Source organism: Podarcis liolepis, assembly GCF_965112155.1.
Source record: "Podarcis liolepis genome assembly, chromosome: 1".
In the NCBI taxonomy this organism is placed as follows: domain Eukaryota; kingdom Metazoa; phylum Chordata; class Lepidosauria; order Squamata; family Lacertidae; genus Podarcis; species Podarcis liolepis.
The window spans coordinates 70609988-70632140 of record NC_139554.1 but is presented as its reverse complement, the minus strand read 5'-3'; the positions used below and the strand labels follow the sequence as shown (position 1 = coordinate 70632140).

The window sequence follows — 22153 nt, the reverse complement described above, 5'->3', positions numbered from 1 at the left end:
AAACCTCCAATCTGTCCCCTGCTTTCACAACTGTGCCCGCTGACTCCAATTTCCTGAAAAGGCCAATGCACTAGGATAACACAGGACTACGCTGCTGGACTGTAACTCCTTCCTACTCAGCTAAACAGGTATTAGCAAAGCAGAGCTATTTTGCACTGCTGGCAATAAGCGGTGCACCCTCAGCTGCATAGCCCAGTGTTTCCCATCCTTTTTAAAAGTTGCATGTGGGATTGTGGCATTGTGCAAAATGCATGAATAAATCTTTCATGGAAATGGGCAGTGACACAAATCCGTAGTCTTTATATACACTTTATATATAGTCTTTATATATACTATATATATATATATATATATATATATATATATATATATATATATACTTTATATATAGTCAATATAGGCACAGAGTTAATTTTTTAAACATTTTCTAATGGTGGTGTGCCTCGAGATTTTTTTCATGAAACAAGTGTGCCTTTGCCCAAAAAAGGTTGGGAAACACTGCCCTAACAACATCTTTTCCTATCCTGGGCTGCAGCTCCTTCCCTGCATCATTCATTCTATTATCATCAGGTTAAGCACTATTTCCCTTTTGGGAGAAAATAGAGGCAATGTAGGTGTTGAAGTAGTTCCACCATCTCTCTGTCACTCAATAGCATGTCTCCACCTTCTCCACACAGGGGACCTACTACTTCCTTGTTCTTCCTCTTGCTTTGAACATAGCCAAAGAACCTTTTATTATTATTTGTAACCTCTCTTGCAAGCCTCAGCTCATTCTGAGCTGGCCTTCTCCCGGCAAGTAGTGGCTGCTCATTTATACTCTCCCTTTGTGATTTGCCCTTTCTTCCATTTCTTATACATGCCCCTTTTAAATTAGAAAGCTCCTTATGCAGCCACCGCAGTTTCTTTAGATGCCTCCCACTTTTCTTCCTTTCTGGAATTGTTTGCCTTTGTGCCTTCAATATCTCTCCTTTGAGAAACTCCCATCCACCATGCCCTTCTCTTTGAGTATTTCTGGCCATGGGATCTCACCCAGTAGTTTGTTTCACTTCTCCCGCACCCAGAAACTACACTGACTGCTCTATGGTTTCAAGTGCAACAGTTGGGGGGGGGGGAATGGAAGTAACACGAATGAGCTTTCTTTCAGGCTCTTTCCTTTGACTTGTAAAAAGAAGGCATTGTTATTGGTGACCATGCTCATATTTATTTGTCTGAGATACTGATAATGCCTCCAAGGGCTTCTCATAAGTCTAGACATGTGTCTCAGTATGAATGTTGTGCAGAATATTAAGGTTCCGGGGTCCATCCATCTGCTCAAAGATATAATGAACTCTTCACTCAGCAAACCCTGTAATTATTCTCAGGATAGCTCTGAGGGCACCAGGCATGTATCATGAAGAAAAGGTTTCATTATCTCCTTAGCTTGTGAATAGGATCATTTTACGAGCATCCTCTAGGGAACGATTTCTTATATTGTTCATAGCCCCTTGGGGCAATTCATTCATTCAAAAAAAAAAATACTTTCTCTAGGATTGCAAGCTGACCAAGGCTTGGCCTGCACAGTGACTTTTCAGCATTATCTATCAGTATTATCCAAGCTGATCTATTGATCTATGTGTAAAGATATGTGTTGTCAAAGGCACAGCAGCAGAGGTCTGTAAAAAAGCAAGTTGCCAACCTAACCTTTGTTACAAACCCTATAAAGCAGGACTGCTAATGACAGCCTCCCTCTCTGAGCAGATGCACAAGAGGTGTTCCAACTGCTGCTGCTACCTCTCTGCTGAGCCTTGGCAGAACAGGCTGAACTATATATTATTTTAAAATGAAGGGTGATACCCAAAGACTTGCAAGGGGTCCCTGCAAGAGATATGCACTAACCCAGTTATTTTATTTTATCTTATGTTGTGTTTGTGCTCTTTCTGCTCTTTTTTCACACCCTGAAAGTCAGCATATAAAGTATGTGTGCAAGTGTGTCTCATCTAAAGATACATTTTAATGCTTCAGAAGCACTGTGTTATTCAAAATTATGTAGATTTGATAGATTAATTGGTCAAACAATGAAACTAGTATGTTTGATCAATTACTGTTTCTTTAATCGCATGACAGCCCTGCTGTTCATGTGGTAATAATGATATATTATTATTTCTGAAGTGCTTTTCAAGCAAAGCGCATTATAATGAATAAAATTAAAGACAAGCCCTCTCAATTTCTAGTCTAATAATTGCTGCATGTAAGTGCGCTTGGGAACAGGTAGAGATCTAATGCGATCAGAATATTTTGTATTGCATTACTGTTGCCATCAAGTGTATTCAACAGAACCTATTTCCTAGCCATTACTGCATAATTTAGAAGCAAATGAATTATTCAATAAAACAATACACTATTTAGTCTGGCATTATTTGCTGTCAACATCACACATTAGATTCTGCTGATAGCTTCTCCTTTTCTCACATAAACAATATTTGGACATCATTGCAGCAACTAAGGAGAAGGCTAGGGTTAGCAAGTGCTTCTAATATTAGAACTGAAGTTCAGAAGCTGCCTTTAGCAGCTGTAGACTAGATAGAAGTTCTTCAGGGGAAGCTTCCCTCCTCCTTGTTTTGCCATAGTGGGGAACATGTGATCCTTCAGATGTAGTGAGATCCCATCAGCCTCAGCCATCACCACTAATGGTCAGAAATAATAGGTAAAAAGGTAAAGGGACCCCTGATCATTAGGTCCAATCGTGACCAACTCTGGGGTTGTGGTGCTCATCTCGCTTTACTGGCCGAGGGAGCCGGCATACAGCTTCCAGGTCATGTGGCCAGCATGACTAAGCTGCTTCTGGAGAACCAGAGCAGCGCACGGAAACGCCGTTTACCTACCCGCCGGAGCGGTACCTATTTATCTACTTGCACTTTGACGGGCTTTCGAACTGCTAGGTGGGCAGGAGCAGGGAGGGACCGAGTAACAGGAGCTCACCCCGTCGCGGGGATTGAACCGCCGACCTTCTGATCGGCAAGTCCTAGGCTCTGTGGTTTAACCCACAGCACCATCAGTGTCTGAAATAATAGGAGTTGCCATCAAAAAGCACCATGTATCTCCATGCCAGAGAGAAACTAACCTGTTGAATTTCTGAAAGCTGCACAGCTTTGAAGGCACAAATTTCTTTTTAAAAACCTATACAAGAGCAGTGAAAATACCCAGGCACATCATGGGATTCCATGTTTTTTCTGGTTTATTTCAACAGAAAAATACTCTGCTTCTACAATTTTTTGAAACTTTATCTGGGTATACATTTGCATCTTACTTGTCCAGTTTGTACTATGTTTGTGAAGTACATCTCTATCTTATGGGTGAAATAGTTCGCCTACAATACTGTACCTTCACAGAAGAAAGCTATGTTATCCAAGGGATAAGGAACACCAGTGCTATTTTTCTAGAAAAAGAGGTGCCAGAACACACCATAAACGCCTCCCTCATTCTCTTAGAATGGCAATGGTGCCCCTCTGAGAGGTGCTAGAACTGAGTTCCAGTTGGGGGAAAAGCCCTGGGGAACATCAATGCCATGGGATGCATTTAGCCCTCTGGAATTCCATGACCGGTCATCAGAACTCTCCCCAGGCCACACCAATAACCACCCCTGATTTTGCACCCTCCTTGAATGCTTTTCACTGGCTGGGATGTGTCATTGATACATAGCCCTTAGAACTAAACCAATCAAACATTTCCAGTGTAACAATGAAACAGACCCCCAAACGTACACTCTTGAGAAGATCTGATCAAAAATATTTTCCATGAATACTTCCAAGAGCAATTGCCCTCCCCTTCCGAAAATCCCAAGATCCCAGTTGGCTAGGCCGCTGCACCCTCAATTCCCAGATGGACCTATCTGAGAAGAGTGGAAAATGTCTATTAGACCAGGTGTGGGAAAAGTTTGGCATTCCAGATGTTTCTGAATTAGAGCTCCTTTCTGGCCACTGGCCATGCTTGCTAGGACTGATGGGGGTTGTATTTCAGCAACATTCAGTGGGCCAGAGTTTCCCACCTGTATGAGACTAAGAAAAAAAACAGGTGATCTGGTGCTGCTTCTCCTTTCTAGAGTGCTTTTTTAAAAAAAAAAAAAAAGTCCCATGCTAAGGGGTCGGGGAACAGATTGACTGCTGGCTGCTTCTCTCTGACTTCCAAGCCTCCTATTTGTCCCTGGACCGTTAGCTCCTGAAAACCCCATTCAGCCCTGAAAAAAGCTGACCAGATTGGTAGCAACTGCAACCCCCTCCATGCAAGCTATTCCCATTAAGGCAACCCACAGAGCGAAGGGCTTTGTAGGGAAGGGTCATGATGGCTCAGTGGTAGAGCAACTGCTTTGCGTGTACCCATGTTCAATTCCTGGCATCTCCAGGTAGGGCTGGGGGAGACCCTGGTCTGAAATCCTGGAGAGCTGCTGCCAATCAGTGTAGACAATATTGCACTAAATGGACCAATGGGTTTGACCTAAAGCAAGTTCAGCTGTGAGGGATCCGTGCTGGGGCAGAAGAAGTGCACAAGGCAGGATTTGGCATCTTCTTCCTCCAATTGCCCCACTCAAACCCCACATTGTGAATAACTATACATCTGTACTTGTAATTTAGAATCTCATGGACCACATCAAGACATTGCTGCTGCTGCTGTCGTTACTTTCACCAATTGCATATGAAAAGCTCATTAAGATTCTGGAAAGGATTTCAATGCCTTCTTCTATGGAAAAGGATATAATCAGTCTGAACAGTGCCCTATTGTGTTACAGCATGAATGACGTATTGTATAAGATGAGAAAACGACTGTAAACAGCCATCTCATATTTTTAAGTGGTAAATGCTGCACTCGTACATTCTATGTCTCCTATGCCCTCTAGCTTCAAAAACTTGCATTTTTCACTCCTTAACTTGAAAGTGTTTACAGTACTCTGCTGCTATTTTTCAGTTTTATGGGATTGTTGTCTAGAGATACAGAGCAGGGCAATTGTCTCACTTTCCTTCCATGTACAGTTAAAGAACTGCAAGTAATTCAAACATGCATCAGTTGAAGTGGTACAGCCCTCTCAGGAGATGGTTACTATTGGTCTGGAGGAAGATCTGATACAAAGTGCCCATGTCAAAAACTCCCTCTGGATGGGAAACTTGAGCGTCAAGGAAAAAACTCCTTTGTGGTATATAACCATTGTTATAAAGAAGAGAGGGGGTAGCTTCCAGTGTAAAATTGGACCACGTCAGCTAACACAATTTTTAATTAGCTCTATCTGCGATTTACAGTATTGTTTTTATATCTTCCAACTCTTTTATATCTCCAACTCCTGTGGAGTCCAACAACATCTGCTGGGCAAAAGAGTTCGCATCCCCGTATTAAAAGAACCAGTAGCACCCTCTTAAGGAATAATATCTATTCCTGTAAAACACCCCCAGGTACGTGTAGAACAGTCACCAAATACACTTCCCCAAGTGTAGGTTTCAGAAGACACCGCTGAATGTCTAGTTTGCAGAACAGATGGGCAAAGAAAAATAAATGAGCCATGCATAGTGTCTGTTCAGAGGTAAGTCCCATGGAGTTCTGTTGAACTTACTTTCAGGTTCATGTCCATCAGATTGCAAACAAAGCTAACATTCCTAGTACCAGAGGCAATGTGATACCCAGAGCAAACTTACCCAGAAAACTAATTTATTCAGAAGTACCACATTGGGCATACGACTCCTGCATTGCAAGGGGTTGATGACTACAGAAGATTACCCTTTTGGTCCCTTGCAACTCTATAATACTAGATGATTCTGTGATTCTAAACCCCACAGTGTTCAATGGGTCTTACTCTAAGGTGAGTGTTCATAGAAATGGAACTCCCAGAATGTCCTTTGAATCTTTTAAGACATTTTTTCACAATTGGGGAGTTGCTTTGGTATTGATTATAAATCAGAATTTATTCTGTTCTATTTGAATCAATGAATTGTATCTAAGGGAGTCCATGGATCTATGGTCCATTGTTAACGTATAATTCACCAACCTCCCACAGTGTAAAGATGAAGTGTGACACCAAAATGAGGAAGTGTCTTTGATATATACACAATTTTGTTTGGCTTCTGGGATCAGCAACTGTATAATGGATGTATTAGCTATTTGATTACATGTGATTGGTTTCATGAGTGTTTTGTATATTTGAGGTGTTTTTGCAGATGCATACTATTCCCTAAAATAATGACACTTGTATTTTATTTATATATTTTATTTAAACTATTTCTATCCCACCTATTAATTTATTATGTCTGACTAATCCTATTTTTTAACTGTTTTTGCATAGTCATCTCTCTAAAGTCTCCCCCCTCCCCATGAATTAATGAAGCTTCAGTGGATCTATATTGCTTTTTAATCCTATCTTCTGCACTATCTAGAAAAGAGTACATTATGAATAGTTACACTGCTCCACTAACATGAAAGTTAATGTATTAGTAGATATTTATAAAGGATATGCATTGCAAAAGGTTTGGAAACAAAACAAAAGATCAGAACATTATTTAATTTCATTAGGATCCCAATTTCTTCAAAAGGGTTCAAGGCAGATAAGAACTGCGCAACTCTTTGGCATTAAAAAGAAACAAGATAACAATTAAATGTCAATTGCAATCAGTCTGGAATAAGACACAAACAATTCAATTCCCCTGTAAATTTGGTTAAAAAAGAAAGATAGGCGCAGCACTATCTTCACAGAAATGGAACCTGGTCCAAAAGATTAAAAAGGGCTTAATCAATTTAAAGAATTAGGAGTGTCCTTGTTTGAAAATGCTTAATAGTTACATACAATAACTTCACTGTTCGCAAACTATTTTTATTTGATCATGGGAGATAACAGGAATCCAAATATATTATGCTGCGGTGGGGGGATATCGTGAGGGAGGGAAACTGGTTCATGGACCATCATTCACAGAAATATTAAAAGGAAACATCTAGGTGCATTCAGAATATCTGCTGAGATGCTAAGAAGGTCCACCTCCAGGTATGTGCAACATATGAAAAGAGAAGGGAAGATATGGAGGGGGAAATAGGAGTCACACACCTTCCATCTCTGGCCTCCTCATACTCCCAGGTCCCACCTCCAATGTCCACACATTCAGTGCAACATCTGAAAGGGAGAAACAGTACACACAGAGATGTGGGCGCATACCCCATAATATGATTGGGAATCCTGCACAATCAGGGTTTCTGACTGCAAGGAAAACCTATACATATACAGCTGCATTTGTATGCGCTCCCTTTCAGACATCACACCAAACATGCAGAGATGATGATCTGAGGCAAGACTGAGAGGCACGTGTGCATTAGGGGCTGGTTCACAGGGCTACTTGCCTCTCCACACAGCAGATATGTGAGTGGTCAGAAATCTTCTGAACATCCATGAAACAGTACTGACCTTGGGGTAGTGAAGCCTATGATACTGAGAGACTGAGCTGACGTCACTGCATGAAACATGTCTGAACATTCCGAGTTTTCAGGAAGCAACCCCACTTTTGTGAGGGAAGGGAAAGTCGTCAGTTTGGCTGGGATTAAATTTCATACAGATCATACAGCTTTGTAGGGCAGCCAGAAGAAAAATATCTGATGAGGGAGGGAAGATAATGGGAGGGAAGATAAAATAGAATGCCAAGGGTAAGTGAATAAGGGTTGGGGAGAAGCAGTGTTTTGAGATACTGTATATCACCAGGCAAAAGGCCTTCTCGGTAGTGGTGCCTGCTGTGTATAATGCCCTTCCATCAGATGTCAAAGAGATAAATAATTATATGACCTTCTGTAGAAATCTGAGGGTAGCCCTGTATCGGGAAGCTTTTAATGTGTGATGTTCTGTTGTGTTTTTGTATATTCTGTTAGAAGCCGCCCAGAATGACTGGGGCAACCCAACCAGATGGTGGGGTACAGAAAATAAACTGTTGTTGATGATGATGATGATGATTTTGGCAGAAACTGTACTCCACATTTGAGTTCTTTATTCTCCAGTGAGAGCCAGGACAACAGGCTTCCTTCACTTAGTGAAGAGGTGGATGGGCCACAGCTGGGCATCTTGCATTCTCAGGGCATGACCCCTTCTCAGAATCATAGAATTGTAGAGTTTGAAGGGACCCTGTGGGTCATCTAGTCCATCCCCCAGCAATGTAGGAATATGCAGCTGTCCAATATGGGGATCAACCTGCAATCTTGGTGTTATCAACACCACACTCTAACCAACTGAGCTATCCTACTTTGCCTTCCTACTGATCCAGCCATGTCTTCTAATAAGCAGAACCCGGATGGAACATAAGGAGTCACGGAGCAATGTGCTATGGCCACAGCACACCTCCCTACTCTCTCTCCCACATTGTATTGCCATCAGGGCAGGATGCTGTTTTAATGCCCTCCTAACACACCAGTCAGGGCACAGGCCCTCCCCTTACCCCCTCCCTCGATCTGGGCCTGGTTTTGCAGAAGTGCTACTAATACTTACAGCTCACACAAAAATAAATGTGAGCTACTGGAGAGCTGCCTTTCTGAAATCCAGGTTAGTAATATATTCTCAGCAAAATCTGCCACCCTGACCCCATTAAGGCAACGGCAAAACATCCATGGATTTCAGAGAGCTGCAATTTTCACCTTGTGGCCATGGTAATTATCTATGTTCATGCAGGAAAGAATAAAAAGTATACATAGCCTTACATTATCTAAATAGTTTCTTTTAAAAAAATATATAAAAATTACCCACTCCACATGCAGACATTCCATCTGCTAATTATACATGACTGTGTTGGATGTGATCGCTAAAACCAGAATTTACTGCTGTCTGCTAAATTTTGCTTTTGGCAAGGTTCTGTGACAGAAACAATAGCATTAGCCCTGCTTAGTTCTTGCATAGAAAGCTAGGAAGGCTTTCACAAAGATAGGTTCAATTCATCCAATGAGAGATAAGCAAAGAGACGCAAATAATGAGAATTACCGGACAAAGTGGATGAAGGTGGGTCCTTGAGTTAATTATGTGAGCAGCATCATATTGCATAACAGATGCTAGCTTCTCTCCCACATCTGCTTTACCATCAGAGCACTACACTAGGACCATCTGGTGTGATTCTGTGAGTCAAAACATGCTTAAATTTACATCAGTTGTCCTATATAATGAGGGTTGTTTGGGTGCTGCATATTAGAATCACCTAGAGCAGCCTTCCTCAACCTGGTGCCCTAAAATATGTTGAGGGACTACAACTCCCATCAGCCCCAGCCAGCATGGCCAATAGTTAAGGATGCTGGGACAGGATATGCTGGACTGCTGGCCAGATCCGGCAGGCTTTTCTTCTGTTGTGTGAAGGTCTACTGTGTGTGCACTTGTGAAGAAATCCATGGTCTGGAGCATGAAAGGCATGTTGAGAGTATAGGAGTAAAAATTGTAGGAGAGGTGACCTTACTGTGGGTGTCTGCTGGATGTCAGATGGGTGTCAGATGGAAGACTTGGATGATGCCTTCCTAGAGCAGATTAGCAAACATTCAAAAAAAAAGAAGAGAAAAATATAAAGAAAGCTATAGTAGTCATGGGAATCTTCAACTTCCCCAATATCTGTTGGAACACAAACTCTGCCAATAATATAAAGTCCAACAAATTCCTCAGTTGCCTCACTGACAATTTAATTTTTAATTTCACAGAAGCGGGAGAGGGGGATAAGGGGGTCATCTATCTTGGATCTGGACCTCACCAACAGGGAGGAACTGACTGATAAAGTTGGGAGTACTGGGAACCTTGTGAAGAAGTTATCATGTCTTCCTGGGAAAGCTGAGTGTAGTTGGACATGCACTCTGGTCTTTAAGAGGGCTGATTTCAAAAAACTTAAGGACCATGGGTGAGATCTTATGGTCAGAAAAACTCAATGAGAAGTGAGTCCAAGATGGATAGGAGTTTCTGATAGGTGAGAGGACACAAATGCAGGCAATTCCAACAAGAAAGAAAAGTAGGATGCAAAGTGTGGCTGCATAAGGAGCTTACAGATGAGTGGAGCTTTAGGAAGGGCATGTATAAGAAATGGAAGAAAGGGGAAATCGCAAGTAGCCAACAGCTGCAGGGAGAAGGTCAGGTGGGCCAAAGCTCAGAATGAGCTCAGACTTGCAAAACAGGTTACAAATAATAATAAAGGTTTCTTCAGCTATGTTCAAAGCAAGAGGATGAACAAATAAGTGGTAGGGCCTCTGAGTGGAGAAGACTGAGAAATGCTATTGGGTGACAGAGAGAAGGCAGAACTGCTCAACATCTACTTTGCCTCTGTCTTCACCCAAGAGGAAAGCAGTGCCCAACCTGGTGATAACAGAATAATGGATGTAAGGAGGGAGCTGCAGCCCAAGATAGGAAAAGAGGTGGTAAGAGAACACCTAGCTACTTTAAATGAATTCAAATCTCCAGGGCCTGATGAGCTGCAGCCAAGGGTACTAAAAGAGCTCATGGATGTAATTTCAGAGCCTTTGTCTATGATCTTTGAGAATTCTTGGAGAACAGGTGAAGTCCCTACAGACTCGGAGGTGGGTAAATGTTGTCCCCATCTTCAAAAAGGGAATAAAGGAAGACCCAGGTAATTACCGACTGATGGGCTTGACATCAATACCAGGGAAGGTCCTAGAACAGATAATTAAATGGCTGGTCTATGAGCACTAACAAAATGATGCTTTACTAAGACCCAGCATGTGTTTCTCAAAAACAAAGAAGAGTCTCATGCTGTGGACATACTGTACAGTATCTTGATTTCAGTTGGCATTTGACAGTCCCCCATTACATTCTTGCAGAGAAGCTGGTAAAATGTTGGCTGGACGAGGTAACTGTTCGGTGCATTTGTAGTTGGTTGACTGACCAAACCCAAGGAGTGCTCACAAATGGTGCCTGACTATCATGGGGGGAAATGACAAGTGGGGTGCAGCAGGATTCTGTCCTGGGCCTATTATTTTGTTCAATGTTCAATAAACAACTTGAATTAAGGAACTGAGAGGATCCTCATCAAATTGGAGGTTTTAAGCAGAGGTTGGATGGCCATCTGTCATGGATGCTTTAGCTGAGACTCCTGCATTGCAGGGGGTTGGACTAGAGTCATTCGATGACCATTGAGGCCCCTTCCAACTCTACAGTTATATGATTCTATGATTCCATAATGGTCTGCCCTGAGTTGACGGAACTGGCTTTAGAATCAGCTTTCATTTGCAGTGAACTACACAGCACCAACCTAGCAGTTCGAAAGCACATCAAAGTGCAAGTAGATAAATAGGTACTGCTCCGGCGGGAAGGTAAACGGCGTTTCCGTGCACTGCTCTGGTTTGCCAGAAGCGGCTTAGTCATGCTGGCCACATGACCCGGAAGCTGTACGCTGGCTCCCTCGGCCAATAAAGCGAGATGAGCACCGCAACCCCAGAGTTGGTCACGACTGGACCTAATGGTCAGGGGTCCCTTTACCTATACCCTTACACAGCATTAATCTGACATTCAATATTTTTAAAAGCAGGGGGTTCATTTTCTTTTCTTTTTATAAAACACTTTGTTTTAAATATAGCTTTAGCCAAGTTTTCTGGTGATCATTTTCCCAGTTTCCCACTCCTAACCAGAAAACCTCTTTCCAGGAAAAGACTCAAAGTGACAGCCTGGTCAAATTGATTTCAAAGGAGACTGGTATTTCAGAGCCTTACAGTCTGAAATGGCTTCTCTGTGTATTCAGCATCTTTGTTACAGCAGACGCAGAGCTGGCCCACCTATGGGGCAAGGTGAGGTTGCTGCCTCTGGCAGCAGGATCCAAAGGGGCAGTGGAATCTGGCCTACAAGGAATGTGTTACCCACTGCTGTTGCCATCTGGCACCAATGGTTGAGGTGAGATCTTTAGAGGCCAGACCAGCTGCCTCCTCAGCACCTCCCCTGGATGCCACCTCTACAGCAGCCTCTCTGCAAATAGGAGGTATTGCTGGTTTCCTCCCACCCTTACTCCCAGTGTAGATCTTTATCCCCCACCCCTTTGTTCCTGATTTAGATCTTCATTCTTTCTTTCTTCCCTGGCTGGGAGGCATCATTTTGGGGTTTGCCTCAGATGCCAGCCCTGAGCAGATGGATGTCTTCTGTTTTGTGCTTCCTTATGATACCCTCGCAGCATGTTTACTCACAAATCTCTTTTGCCAAGTTCACTGTGTGCTAAAGGATTGAAGTTTAAATATACTTAGAGCTCAGTCCTATACACGTCTACATGGAATTCACTGAACTGAGTGGATTTGCATCCTGGTAAGCATGCCTAGGATTGTAGCCTAAAACTACCCAACAGCTAGGAATGTATGTTTTCTGCAATCCTTGATAAGCCGGCAGGTTCTCCATCTACATCAATCAGCCTTTGTGAACCTGGTGCTGCCACCCCCAAGTTTTGGACTACAGGCTACAGCATGGAGACTGATGAGGACTGTAGTCCAAAACATCTAGAAAGCAGCTGGTGTACATCCTCACACTCAGTAACAAAGGGAAATACTGCATGGAGAGAAAAACATTAATTTCTCCATCTTATCCATAAGAAGGTACACTCTGACTTGCTGTAGCACACACTGGTCATAGCCATGACTAGGGTTCCATAGTGCTGGGAGCAGACACGGAACCAAAAAAAAATTGGCTTTACATATGAGGGTGTCTGCAAACAAGGGATTTATTGGTTTTGAACATTCAAATTGTTGCTTTCTGTTAATATTCTATAGCATCAGACATTAGATAGAACATCCAAGTGCCGTGCTGAAATTTAGCAAAGCTCTGTTGAATCTGATATCCAACAGTGACCACTGCCAAGAGTTTCAAATATCTGCATAGTAAATTAGCAATAAAGAAAATGTTTAAATGAAAGATCAGTTTCTCAATCCATGTGTATCTAAAATACTTTTTTTAATCTTGCATAAATTCACAAATGATACAATATTGTAAGTGTATTTTTTTAAACATACTGTACAATCATGTCAGTTAACTGTTTTACATCAAGGCACAGCACACCATATCTTACAGATATACCTTGATAGGCAGCAATTTAGTGTAATCCCCGAGATTTGGCAGTATTGCCAAGATAAATAGCATGGGTCATATTTCACAGATATGCTAGAAGATAAATAAGTAAATAAATAGATGCTGTCACATTTTATTTGAAATAGAACTGCATATAAAAAGAATATACAATAATTTAATTTGAATAATTATCTTGAGATATATATATCTCTTATATATATAACAGAAGTGCTTCAATTTAATTTCAAAACAAAAACATTTCTTCAATATTAGAAGGATGCAAAAATGAGTCTTTTATTCGGCCATCTTGATTTATGGAAGAAAGTTGCTTTCAAGAGAAATTAAAAGGCGTTTGCTGCTCAGTTTCATGGCAATCTGAAAGAAATCAAATTAGATGTTACACAAATTTGATAGAGCAATCCTATAGAGTGGAGGGTGATCTTTGATGGAGCTACCTACGCCCTACCATGTAGCTTTTCTTTTCCTGCTATTTCTTGTGGGGGGGGGGGGAATGAGGGACTTCAAGGTCAAAGCCTTTCTTGGCACACAAGCCAAACATCCTGTGCCAGGCCCCAATGCCAGTACAGCAACATTGGTGGTGGCACTTTTTTCCACTGCATCAGGTAGACCTCTGGCAGTGCTGGGAATTCCAGGGAAGTCCATGGCATCTTGGCCCTCTTCTCAGGGAGCATTGGACTGCTTCCCAAAATTTTATGTTTCCAGTGACCTGAGCGTCCCAGAAATGACCCCCTGAGTAATTAGGACACTGGGTAACTGATTGCCACACCTCATACAATGGTTGTTGGGTTTTTTAAAAAACCATCAAAGGGGTTTGTTTTAGGAAGCCTTTGCTTGAAAGATATTAGTGCAGTTATGATATGCCTATGGATGACCAGATTCATGTTTCAGCATTTAAAGTAGAAAAAAATACATTAAAAATGTACTATCTCACAAGTCATCTAGTATTCAGATTGGTGAGATATTAGAACCTCAGGCAACCTAAATGATGGAGAAAACAAGGTGATCCACTTCTACAATATCTGAGCCATCTCAGGACCAGCCTTGCCAAAAATGAGTCAAGGACAGGAAGAAGAAGATCTCAGAAATTGTTTGGGTGGCCTGAGAGCAACACTGTATTCTTACTACTTTTCTGCACTGATGCCAACTCACCCCATGCTATTGTGCTAGAGGAGAATCTTAAGTCAAGGCCAGGGACCTAGAGTGTCCATTCCTCACCCTTCAACTTGGAAGGAAAATCTGGAAGCATTCCAGGAGAAACAGAGCTAGCTGGCAGTGCCAGTTCAACATCCATTTCAACCCAGTGGGGAAATCTCCATGCAGAAATATACAATGCTGCGGTAACAGCGCAAGGAGGCAGCACCTTAAACACTGATTTAGGAAAGCATATCCAGACATACAGAAGTAACAGGTGCTTTCTCTCTTTTCTTAGCTATTGCTGATTTTAATTCCTATTTTGAATGCTTTTATATACTTGTTTTTAAGCAATAATTTTAATGTTCCATATTCTATATTTTTTAAACTGCTTACAGATTGTTTTAACAAACAAGTGGTATGCACTTTTTGTTAAATAAATAAAATAAAATAAAATAAAATAAGGGGAAAGTGGTGGGAGCCTGAAGGTTTCTGCCAAACCTAACTCTAACTCCAGAGGTATGTGGAAAGACTAGAGTACAGGGAAGTGAGACAAGAGTATGGAATCTCACCACTATCTTGACCTCTAAAAGAAAATCCTACCACTCCCATGACATTTCACACATTTCATTCACTAATCATTAAATGGCAGTAGTTGGGCAGACCAAATGCATGGCAAGTAACACAAGGATTCTAAATAAAACCCCAGAATGCCTGCATTGCATGTTAAGATGTACATATCAATGAACAAATAATTCATTCTGTTTTATGATTGGTAATATTGGCTTCCATGAAGCATCCATTACTTGGCCAATAAATTTCAGTTCTTGTAGCTGAACCATTTCAGCTCCAATCCTAACCCCCACTGTATACAGTGGGGCTTACTTTTGAATAGGAATGCATATGATTCCACTGCTAATATCAAGCGCAACTATGAAGATCTAACTCTGCTATGTTTATTCCAACTAAATATTAAGGTGGAAAAATGACCATCTACATACTTTCTCCCTAATATCCTCCTGAATTTGTAAAAAAACACAAAACCAAACCACAAGTAATTTATTGATGAGAGGGGATGGGTTTTTTTAAGCAGAGATGGAGAACCTGTAGTCTTTCAGAAGTTGTTGAACTACAGCTTTGATCATCCCCAGCTAGCATGGCCAATGGTCAAGCGGTTACAGGAGCTGGAGACTGACAAAATTTAGAGGGACACAGGCTTCCTATCCGCAGGTGAAATCCTGCTCTTGTTTGAGATTTTGCTTTTCATGCTCAATGAGGTCCAGAATTCATATGACATCCAGCCAAGCACTGAAATTTATATAAATCAGTAAGACATTGATATTGCTGAAATATGCCTGTAATGCACTTACCATATTCCAGGGGTCATTCAGCAGATTACATCTGAACATTTCTTCTTCGCCTGCCAAAACCTTTTGATCCAACGTTGGTGGGTACAAAGTTGTTCTTGCCCACTCCTCCTGACCTACTCAGGAAGTCTGCCAAACGATGGGTCACACAGGTGGCTGTGTTGCATGCCCTCTTCTGAGTTGTCACACTGTTTTCCGAAAGAAAGAATTCAGATCTGAGAAACAGAGCACATCTTTCAACAAGACCACGTTTTATAAGCAAAATCCTGGAAAATGCCTGAGAAGATAAAATTGTGCTGGTACTTTATATCCATATTTAAAAGATTTCTATATTCGGTTTGCTCAGGCTTGAAGCAATCGACTTCTGCAGTGCTATAATGACAGGCAGCATTTCAAAGACACCTTGACATTTGCTCTATGGCTTCCCAGATATTTCTATCCATCAGAGATTGTAATCCTCAGCCTGATCGCTCAGAAGTAATGCTTTTGGATTCAACAGATGTTGTCCATAGTCAGGCAATGCAGTGGGCAGATGACTGCCCCTGAAAATGCAGTTAGACCTGCTTAAACAGAAGTGAAGCACATTATCTCAGTGCTAACCAGGAAGCAAGTATGGCTAGCCTTGTAGTCCTTATAATGGAATCCTATGCACATCTGTTCAGAAGGAGGCCCCTCTGACTACAATGGGTCTTACTCTCAAGCAAATGAGTATAAGCTTGCTGCCTTGGTGCCCTGGAATTCAGCCAAAAGGCAAATCATAGCATACTGGCACAATGGCACAAATGCCATCTGTTGGGAGAGTAAGGGTGTGAGAAAGATGCCTTCACTTCCTGTTTGTGGGCTTCCCAGAGACATCTGATTGGTCACAACAGGAAACAGGATGCTAAACTAGATGGGCTGTTCTTATGTTCTCGACCTTTCAAAAACAATCACTTTTAAGTTCCGCTAATTTCAGTGGAAAAATAAGTACTGCCAGGGCTTAACTTTGTCTGGATTACGCTCAGTATAATAAAAAATACTTGGGATGTTTAAATTACAAACAGACACACCTTGTAAATAAAGGCAGTCTGTACAATGTAGCCACAAGGAATATTGAAGAAGGCCCCATTCTCCACATGTTCTTAACCAATATAAATTACTCCTGCACCTTACATAGCTTCAGGCAAAATCAATGAACAATGAAATAGAAATAAAGTATTAAAGTTCTTACCTGGATGGTTTCAATCAGAATATAACTTTGGTAACTGGCTAACATTTCTAATATTTGCAAACTACGTATTGTACTGCTACAAAGAGTATAATGGATGACTGATTCCCACTGTGACGTTTCCCACTGACTTCACTGGAGAAAAATTGTCACCCTGTATATTCATCCTGCACTGAGCAAATACCTTGCATTTTAAAATACTTATTTAAGCATGACTCCAAAGCAGTCACCCTGAGCTGAGCACCATTAAAATCATGCCCAGAAAAGCCATCTTTTTTTTTTTTAACTGATTTGCACCGTTCATAATTAGAAACTAGACCTAATCCTTATAGAAAAATAGGTTTATTGAACAGTTGCATGGTCAGGCACGAAAGAAACATTTATTTATTTATTTTACAATGCGTAGCCAGAAATCAAAGGATTATTATTTGTAAAATAAACATCTAAGAAAATCAGTTGAAAATTCGAGGCAATGCTACTCCTTACTCATTTTAATTTGGCTTGTGCTATTCCCCAGTTTCAGCCAAGTCCCGTCCCCCCCCCCCCCATATATGTGTTATATTCTTAACAGCTGCAACCCTAAGGATGTCTACTCAGAAGTCAGTCCTATTTGACTAAATGGGATTTACTCCCAGGTAAGTGTGTGTGTGTGTGTGTGTGTGTGTGTGTGTGTGTGTGTAGGATTGCAGCCTGAATTTCCTAACTTGAAGTTGTTTCACTCCACATCCGCACTCAAAAATAGATTCAAAAGAACATAGCAAAATTAGCAATCAAGGTTAGATCCACATGCATCAAAAAAGAGGAGGAAAAAAATATAAGAGGAAGAGGAGATGAGAGCCATTCTAGTTGTTTCCGAGGGCTTCCTCATAGTTTGCATAGCGTTCGTTTTCCAGGTCATTCAGCACATTCCTTTTCTTGCCAGGAGTTCCAGCCCCGACGTCAGTACGAGGGTAAGTTTGCAATTTGTGCAATTCTTGAGACAGTTTGCCCAACACACAAGTGCTCAGGTTGGCACAGCGTTTGGAAATAGGTCTATCCAAGCTGCAGGGGGGAAAACATGCCGAACAAAGTAACAGAAAACCATGCGCAGTCATCATGCCTTGTTATATCCCATCCCCACCCCTAGCCCAGACTAAACGAAAACCACAGCAGGAGACCAAACGACCAACAAATAGACATTTTAAAAAAACAAGAAGACAATCTCGACGCAGTGCCGGCGCAACAAGGTCCATGCAAAAGGGCTCTATCGGAAGGAGGATCGGGCTGTAGTAAGTGGCAAGTGATTAATTGCTCGCTTGCTTGGGATGCTGACAGTTAGCGATCCCGGCGGGACGCGGGGAGGGACAGTTCAAGATCATCCGGCATGCATGGTGAGTCTCATTCATCAGCATGCTTTGCAACCGGAGCTCATTAGGGAAGTGCAGGTGCAATTGCAAGACTCGGCCTGGAGAGGGAAGGGGGCGCTGCGTGCACTTGGAAGGCCGCCTCGCCTCTTCTCGACGGCATGCACTGACTCGGGCGCGCGCAGAAGCTTGAGTTGTGATGAGAAGAACTCTGTGCATTTCTCACGGGGGTGGGGTGGAATAAAACCAAGACGTACCTCTTGCTGCCCCACTTTACTCTAACCCCCTCTCTTTCAACTTGCAAGGCCTCTCTTTTTTTTACGAGAAGAAAAAGTAACTCAAGAGGAAGTAACCCAAAAGAGAGCAAGTTAAGAAAAGACCAATCTGAGACCCCAGTTCATGGCTATCAGAGTGGGATCATCAGGATGGCGGGACCCGTCTCGCAGGAGCTGGGTCTGCACATCCCAGGGAGGAGAAGAGGTCCCATCAGCTGATCTGCCAGGAAAGAGCCCGCACTCCCAGAGAGGAGAGTGCCCCCCCACCCCGATCCCCGCTGCGACACCCCTTCCGACCTCCCCGTCGGCCTGTCGCTCTCCTTACCTGTTCCCTTCGCTCGCCCGCTCCAGCTCTTCCCCCAGGTATTCCTTCACCAGCGCACTTAACAACCGCCGGGCTTCGTAGTCGCCCATGCTCCCTCGGTCTGTGACAGGCTCCAAGCCAGGTCTGTGGGGAGGGAGCGAGGGGGGAGAGCTCAAGGCTAGCGTCGCTCTCTCAAAAGGAGGGGTGCTCAAGGGGGAGGGGGCGGGAGGGTCCTTTTTCCAGCCCAACTAATCGAACTGCTGGGGGGGGGATCACAGCACCGCACACGTGTAACTCGTCCATACACACGAGACCACGCTCGCTGAGCTTGTTAACTGGGCGTAGATTGCCCTCCCGTTTTCTTCCTTAACGAACACAGACGAGTGTCCCTGTTTCACCACGCGCTGAAAGGCGTGGGAGGTGGGTGAAGCCTTTTTCCTTCCCTGCATCACCCCCACCCACTCCACTAGGCTAATCCGTGTCAAGGGATCTTGCCCAAGCGGGCAATCGCGCGCACTCGCGTCCCTCGACGCCAAGCCTTCTGCTGCCCGCCCCCTCTGCAGAACCGGCCGCGTTTCCTTTCCAAATGCCGCCCCAGTCGCTTTTCTGGCGATCGCCAAAGCCAAAGAGGCGTTCAAGATAAGTCTCTGCATGCAGACCCTTGTCCTCCCGCTTGCTGCCTCTTACCTTAGCGGGACTGCCCGGGAGCTGTCCATCAGGCACACCACCAAAGCATAGACAGCCAGGAAGGAGCACATCTTCACCATGGCCATGGCGTTGTCTCTGCAAAATCAACAGGACTGGCGTTCAGAGAGGGGCCATTTCCCACGCTTTGCATCTTCCCGGATCCCATCCATAGCTGTCAACTTTTCCCTTTTCTTGAGAGGAATCCTATTCGGAATAAGGGAAACGTTGACAGCTATGATCCCATCCTAACGCTGGAATTCTGCGCAAACTCACTTGGGAAGAAGCCCCTCACTGGATTACGGCCAGCTCTGCGTTAGCATGCGTAACAGGATCGAGGTTCTAAGGATCCTTTAATTTCCTAGGTTTTTTTAAAAAAAGGGGAGGAAGGGTCATGGGATCATCTGCTATTTGCATCGGTCCCCACCCCCAATTTGGTAGGATTTGTGTGTGTTTTATTTTGGAAGTGTGATCTACAAAGGATGCATACGTCGCCAATGCTCAGGTAAGAAGAAAATTGGGAAATTTAGCGGAGTTGATCTATAGCTGGAGGACAGAAGGCATCCAGGTCAACTTCATCAATAGATGGGGACCAATACTATGAAATCTTTGATAATTTTCACGCAATGCTGGGAATCGTGTCGAGCGCGAAAGATCAAGGGAAACGAATAAAATGCGGCCAGATGTGCATTTATAACTGCATATACAAATGTTGTGTATTTTGTTTTAAATTGAAAAGAATAGTGGGGAGGCATAATCCTGTGCGCTGAAATAAATGATTACTTGAAAAATGGGGGGGGGGGGTGTTGTCCTCATTTAAATAAATAGCCCTGTTACGGAAATGATTTAAAAATTGTTTCTGAAAAACAAAATCCAGAAATTATATGGAATATAATAAGCCCCGGTCCTCACACTTGCATGGCTTTTCAGAACAGACATCTGCATATGCAATACTTTTGTTTAAAGAGCTCTGTGGCATCTTAAAGGAAACTAATATATTATGCCAGGAGTTGTGTCTCTAGTGTCCAGATGAGTTCATTACGGTGAAATCCTATATATAGCTACTCCATTGAATTCAATGGAGACATCTTCCTAGTAAATGGGTATAGAGATGCAGCCCTACTCATTTTGTAAAACGGTTCTTCTCCCCCTTCCTGCCACGCCTCTGTGTCCAACACCTTTCTGCACCTGATGGAAGCAGGCAGTTCCCTTTTATTGCTCAGACTGCAATAAAATAGTTTGAAGGCGCCACGAGATTCTTCTTTGCTGCAGCAGAGTTACTCTCGGGGGCAGTCATACCCAGAGGAGCATTCCCAATTACACGAAATTAGGTTTCTTGAAGGCATCTCCCACGTGCCATTTTTGCACGACTCTTATTGATAAAATACTCAGAATTAAACGGGCAGCCTCTAGTCTACACGAACGAAAGGGGATTTTCCCCTTGCAGAATGGGAAATGGTTTTAAACGGCCATTCTGCAACCTAGGCGTTTCTCTGCGCTCACGCCTTTTCCGAAGCAAGTGACTAGTAAATAATACCTGTCAAAGCATATCTGGGAAAAAGTCGTTCTGCTCAAGAATCCAAGGAGAGAAGCACGAAGACGCCACAAGACCCAGCATCAGCCTAACATCCTCCGAACTTGAGGAGTTGCAAGTTCTCCGCCACGGAGAAGCCTTTTCAGCACTCCCTGGACTGGAAAGTCAGTAAAAGGAGAAGGCACTTACCTTCAGATGCAAAGCTTGTTGAGGAAAGCGTAGTGCAGGTGGCGGCCTCGGTGTGCGTTTCCCAGTCGTGATGGTCTTCCGTGCCCAACGACCCCCTTTTATATCTACCGCCAGGGCAAAAGTGTGTAGGCGTTCGACGAGCTGCCCGCCAGCCAATCAGCACCTCGGTTATCAACTATAAAACCAATCCACGCTTGACCACGAAACCCCAGCTCCCGAATTACGTCATCCTCCAGTCACTGAGTATTCCATTCACAAAAAAATTGCCAGTCATTTAGGCACATCTGATAGGTTTATTTGCATTGAGGTCATCGGACGAAGAGAGAGAGAGAGAAAGAGAAAGGGGGGGACGCGGGGAGGGGGGGAGCGGGACATATCAGACGATTAATGAAATGTAAGGGAAATCGTCTCGAGTCATTAATAATATCCAGGCCACCCCATACTCTCATCCCTACAAAATCTACCGTATCTTTTTAATGAACAAACCCAAAGGGCAGGTTATTTACTTATTAGAGGCGACATCTACTGCAAAAAATGCTGCATTGCAGAAAATGGAAGTTGGCAGCTTTCCTTTTTAAAAACTTCTTTGTATATTACAATGGCCATAGTGGTGCTAGTGGATGTGTAGAGAATTCGGCTCTTGACGTTCATTACGGAGTTGGCATCCATCCCTGAATAAGCGCAAGGCTCTTTCTTCTCCCAAACCCAGCCGAGCATTTCTCTGGGGAACACTTTTACAATGCACAGTCATTTTTATTCCACACATTAAAGAATGTGCATCTCAAGCCTATGCATGTTTACTCGAAAGTAAGTCTCTCAGTGCTCAACGGCTCTCACCCCCAGCTAAGTGTACATGGGATTGCAAACATTATTTGCAATTGCGATCCGAAGCACAGGCAGGGAGGGGATATTTAGGATTACACATAAAGGCCACACCGTTCCTATACCTGTGAACGTGACAGTGACATATCGCCTAACCTGCTTCGCAGAATACCCTAGAGAGCCTTTATAAACCCTTTATAAAGGTTGACATCCCATGTGAAGCTACTTGAGAGTAAGACTTCAGTGGTTGACTTACTTCCGAGGAAGCATCGG

At 43.1% G+C, this 22153-nt stretch overlaps 2 protein-coding genes across 3 annotated transcripts in view; one reads left to right on the top strand and one right to left on the bottom strand.

Annotated features, from left to right (window-relative positions):
- PSMA1 (proteasome 20S subunit alpha 1) overlaps window positions 1-22153 on the top strand; it is a 376247-nt gene that overhangs the window by 231578 nt on the left and 122516 nt on the right. The gene's annotated exons all lie outside the window — the stretch shown is intronic.
- Window positions 12871-21133, bottom strand: CALCB (calcitonin related polypeptide beta). Of its 2 annotated transcripts, XM_083513434.1 has the most exons (5): window positions 21059-21133; window positions 19339-19434; window positions 18673-18795; window positions 15526-15710; window positions 12871-13378 (listed from the first exon to the last, which is right to left on the bottom strand). In XM_083513434.1, exons 2-4 carry the CDS (start codon window positions 19422-19424, stop codon window positions 15551-15553), a joined length of 369 nt encoding a protein of 122 aa, XP_083369560.1. In that variant the 5' UTR covers window positions 19425-19434; window positions 21059-21133; the 3' UTR covers window positions 12871-13378; window positions 15526-15550. The 2 variants fall into 2 exon arrangements, with proteins under 2 accessions (XP_083369560.1, XP_083369559.1); XM_083513433.1 differs by lacking the exons at window positions 12871-13378; window positions 15526-15710 and adding an exon at window positions 17354-17770.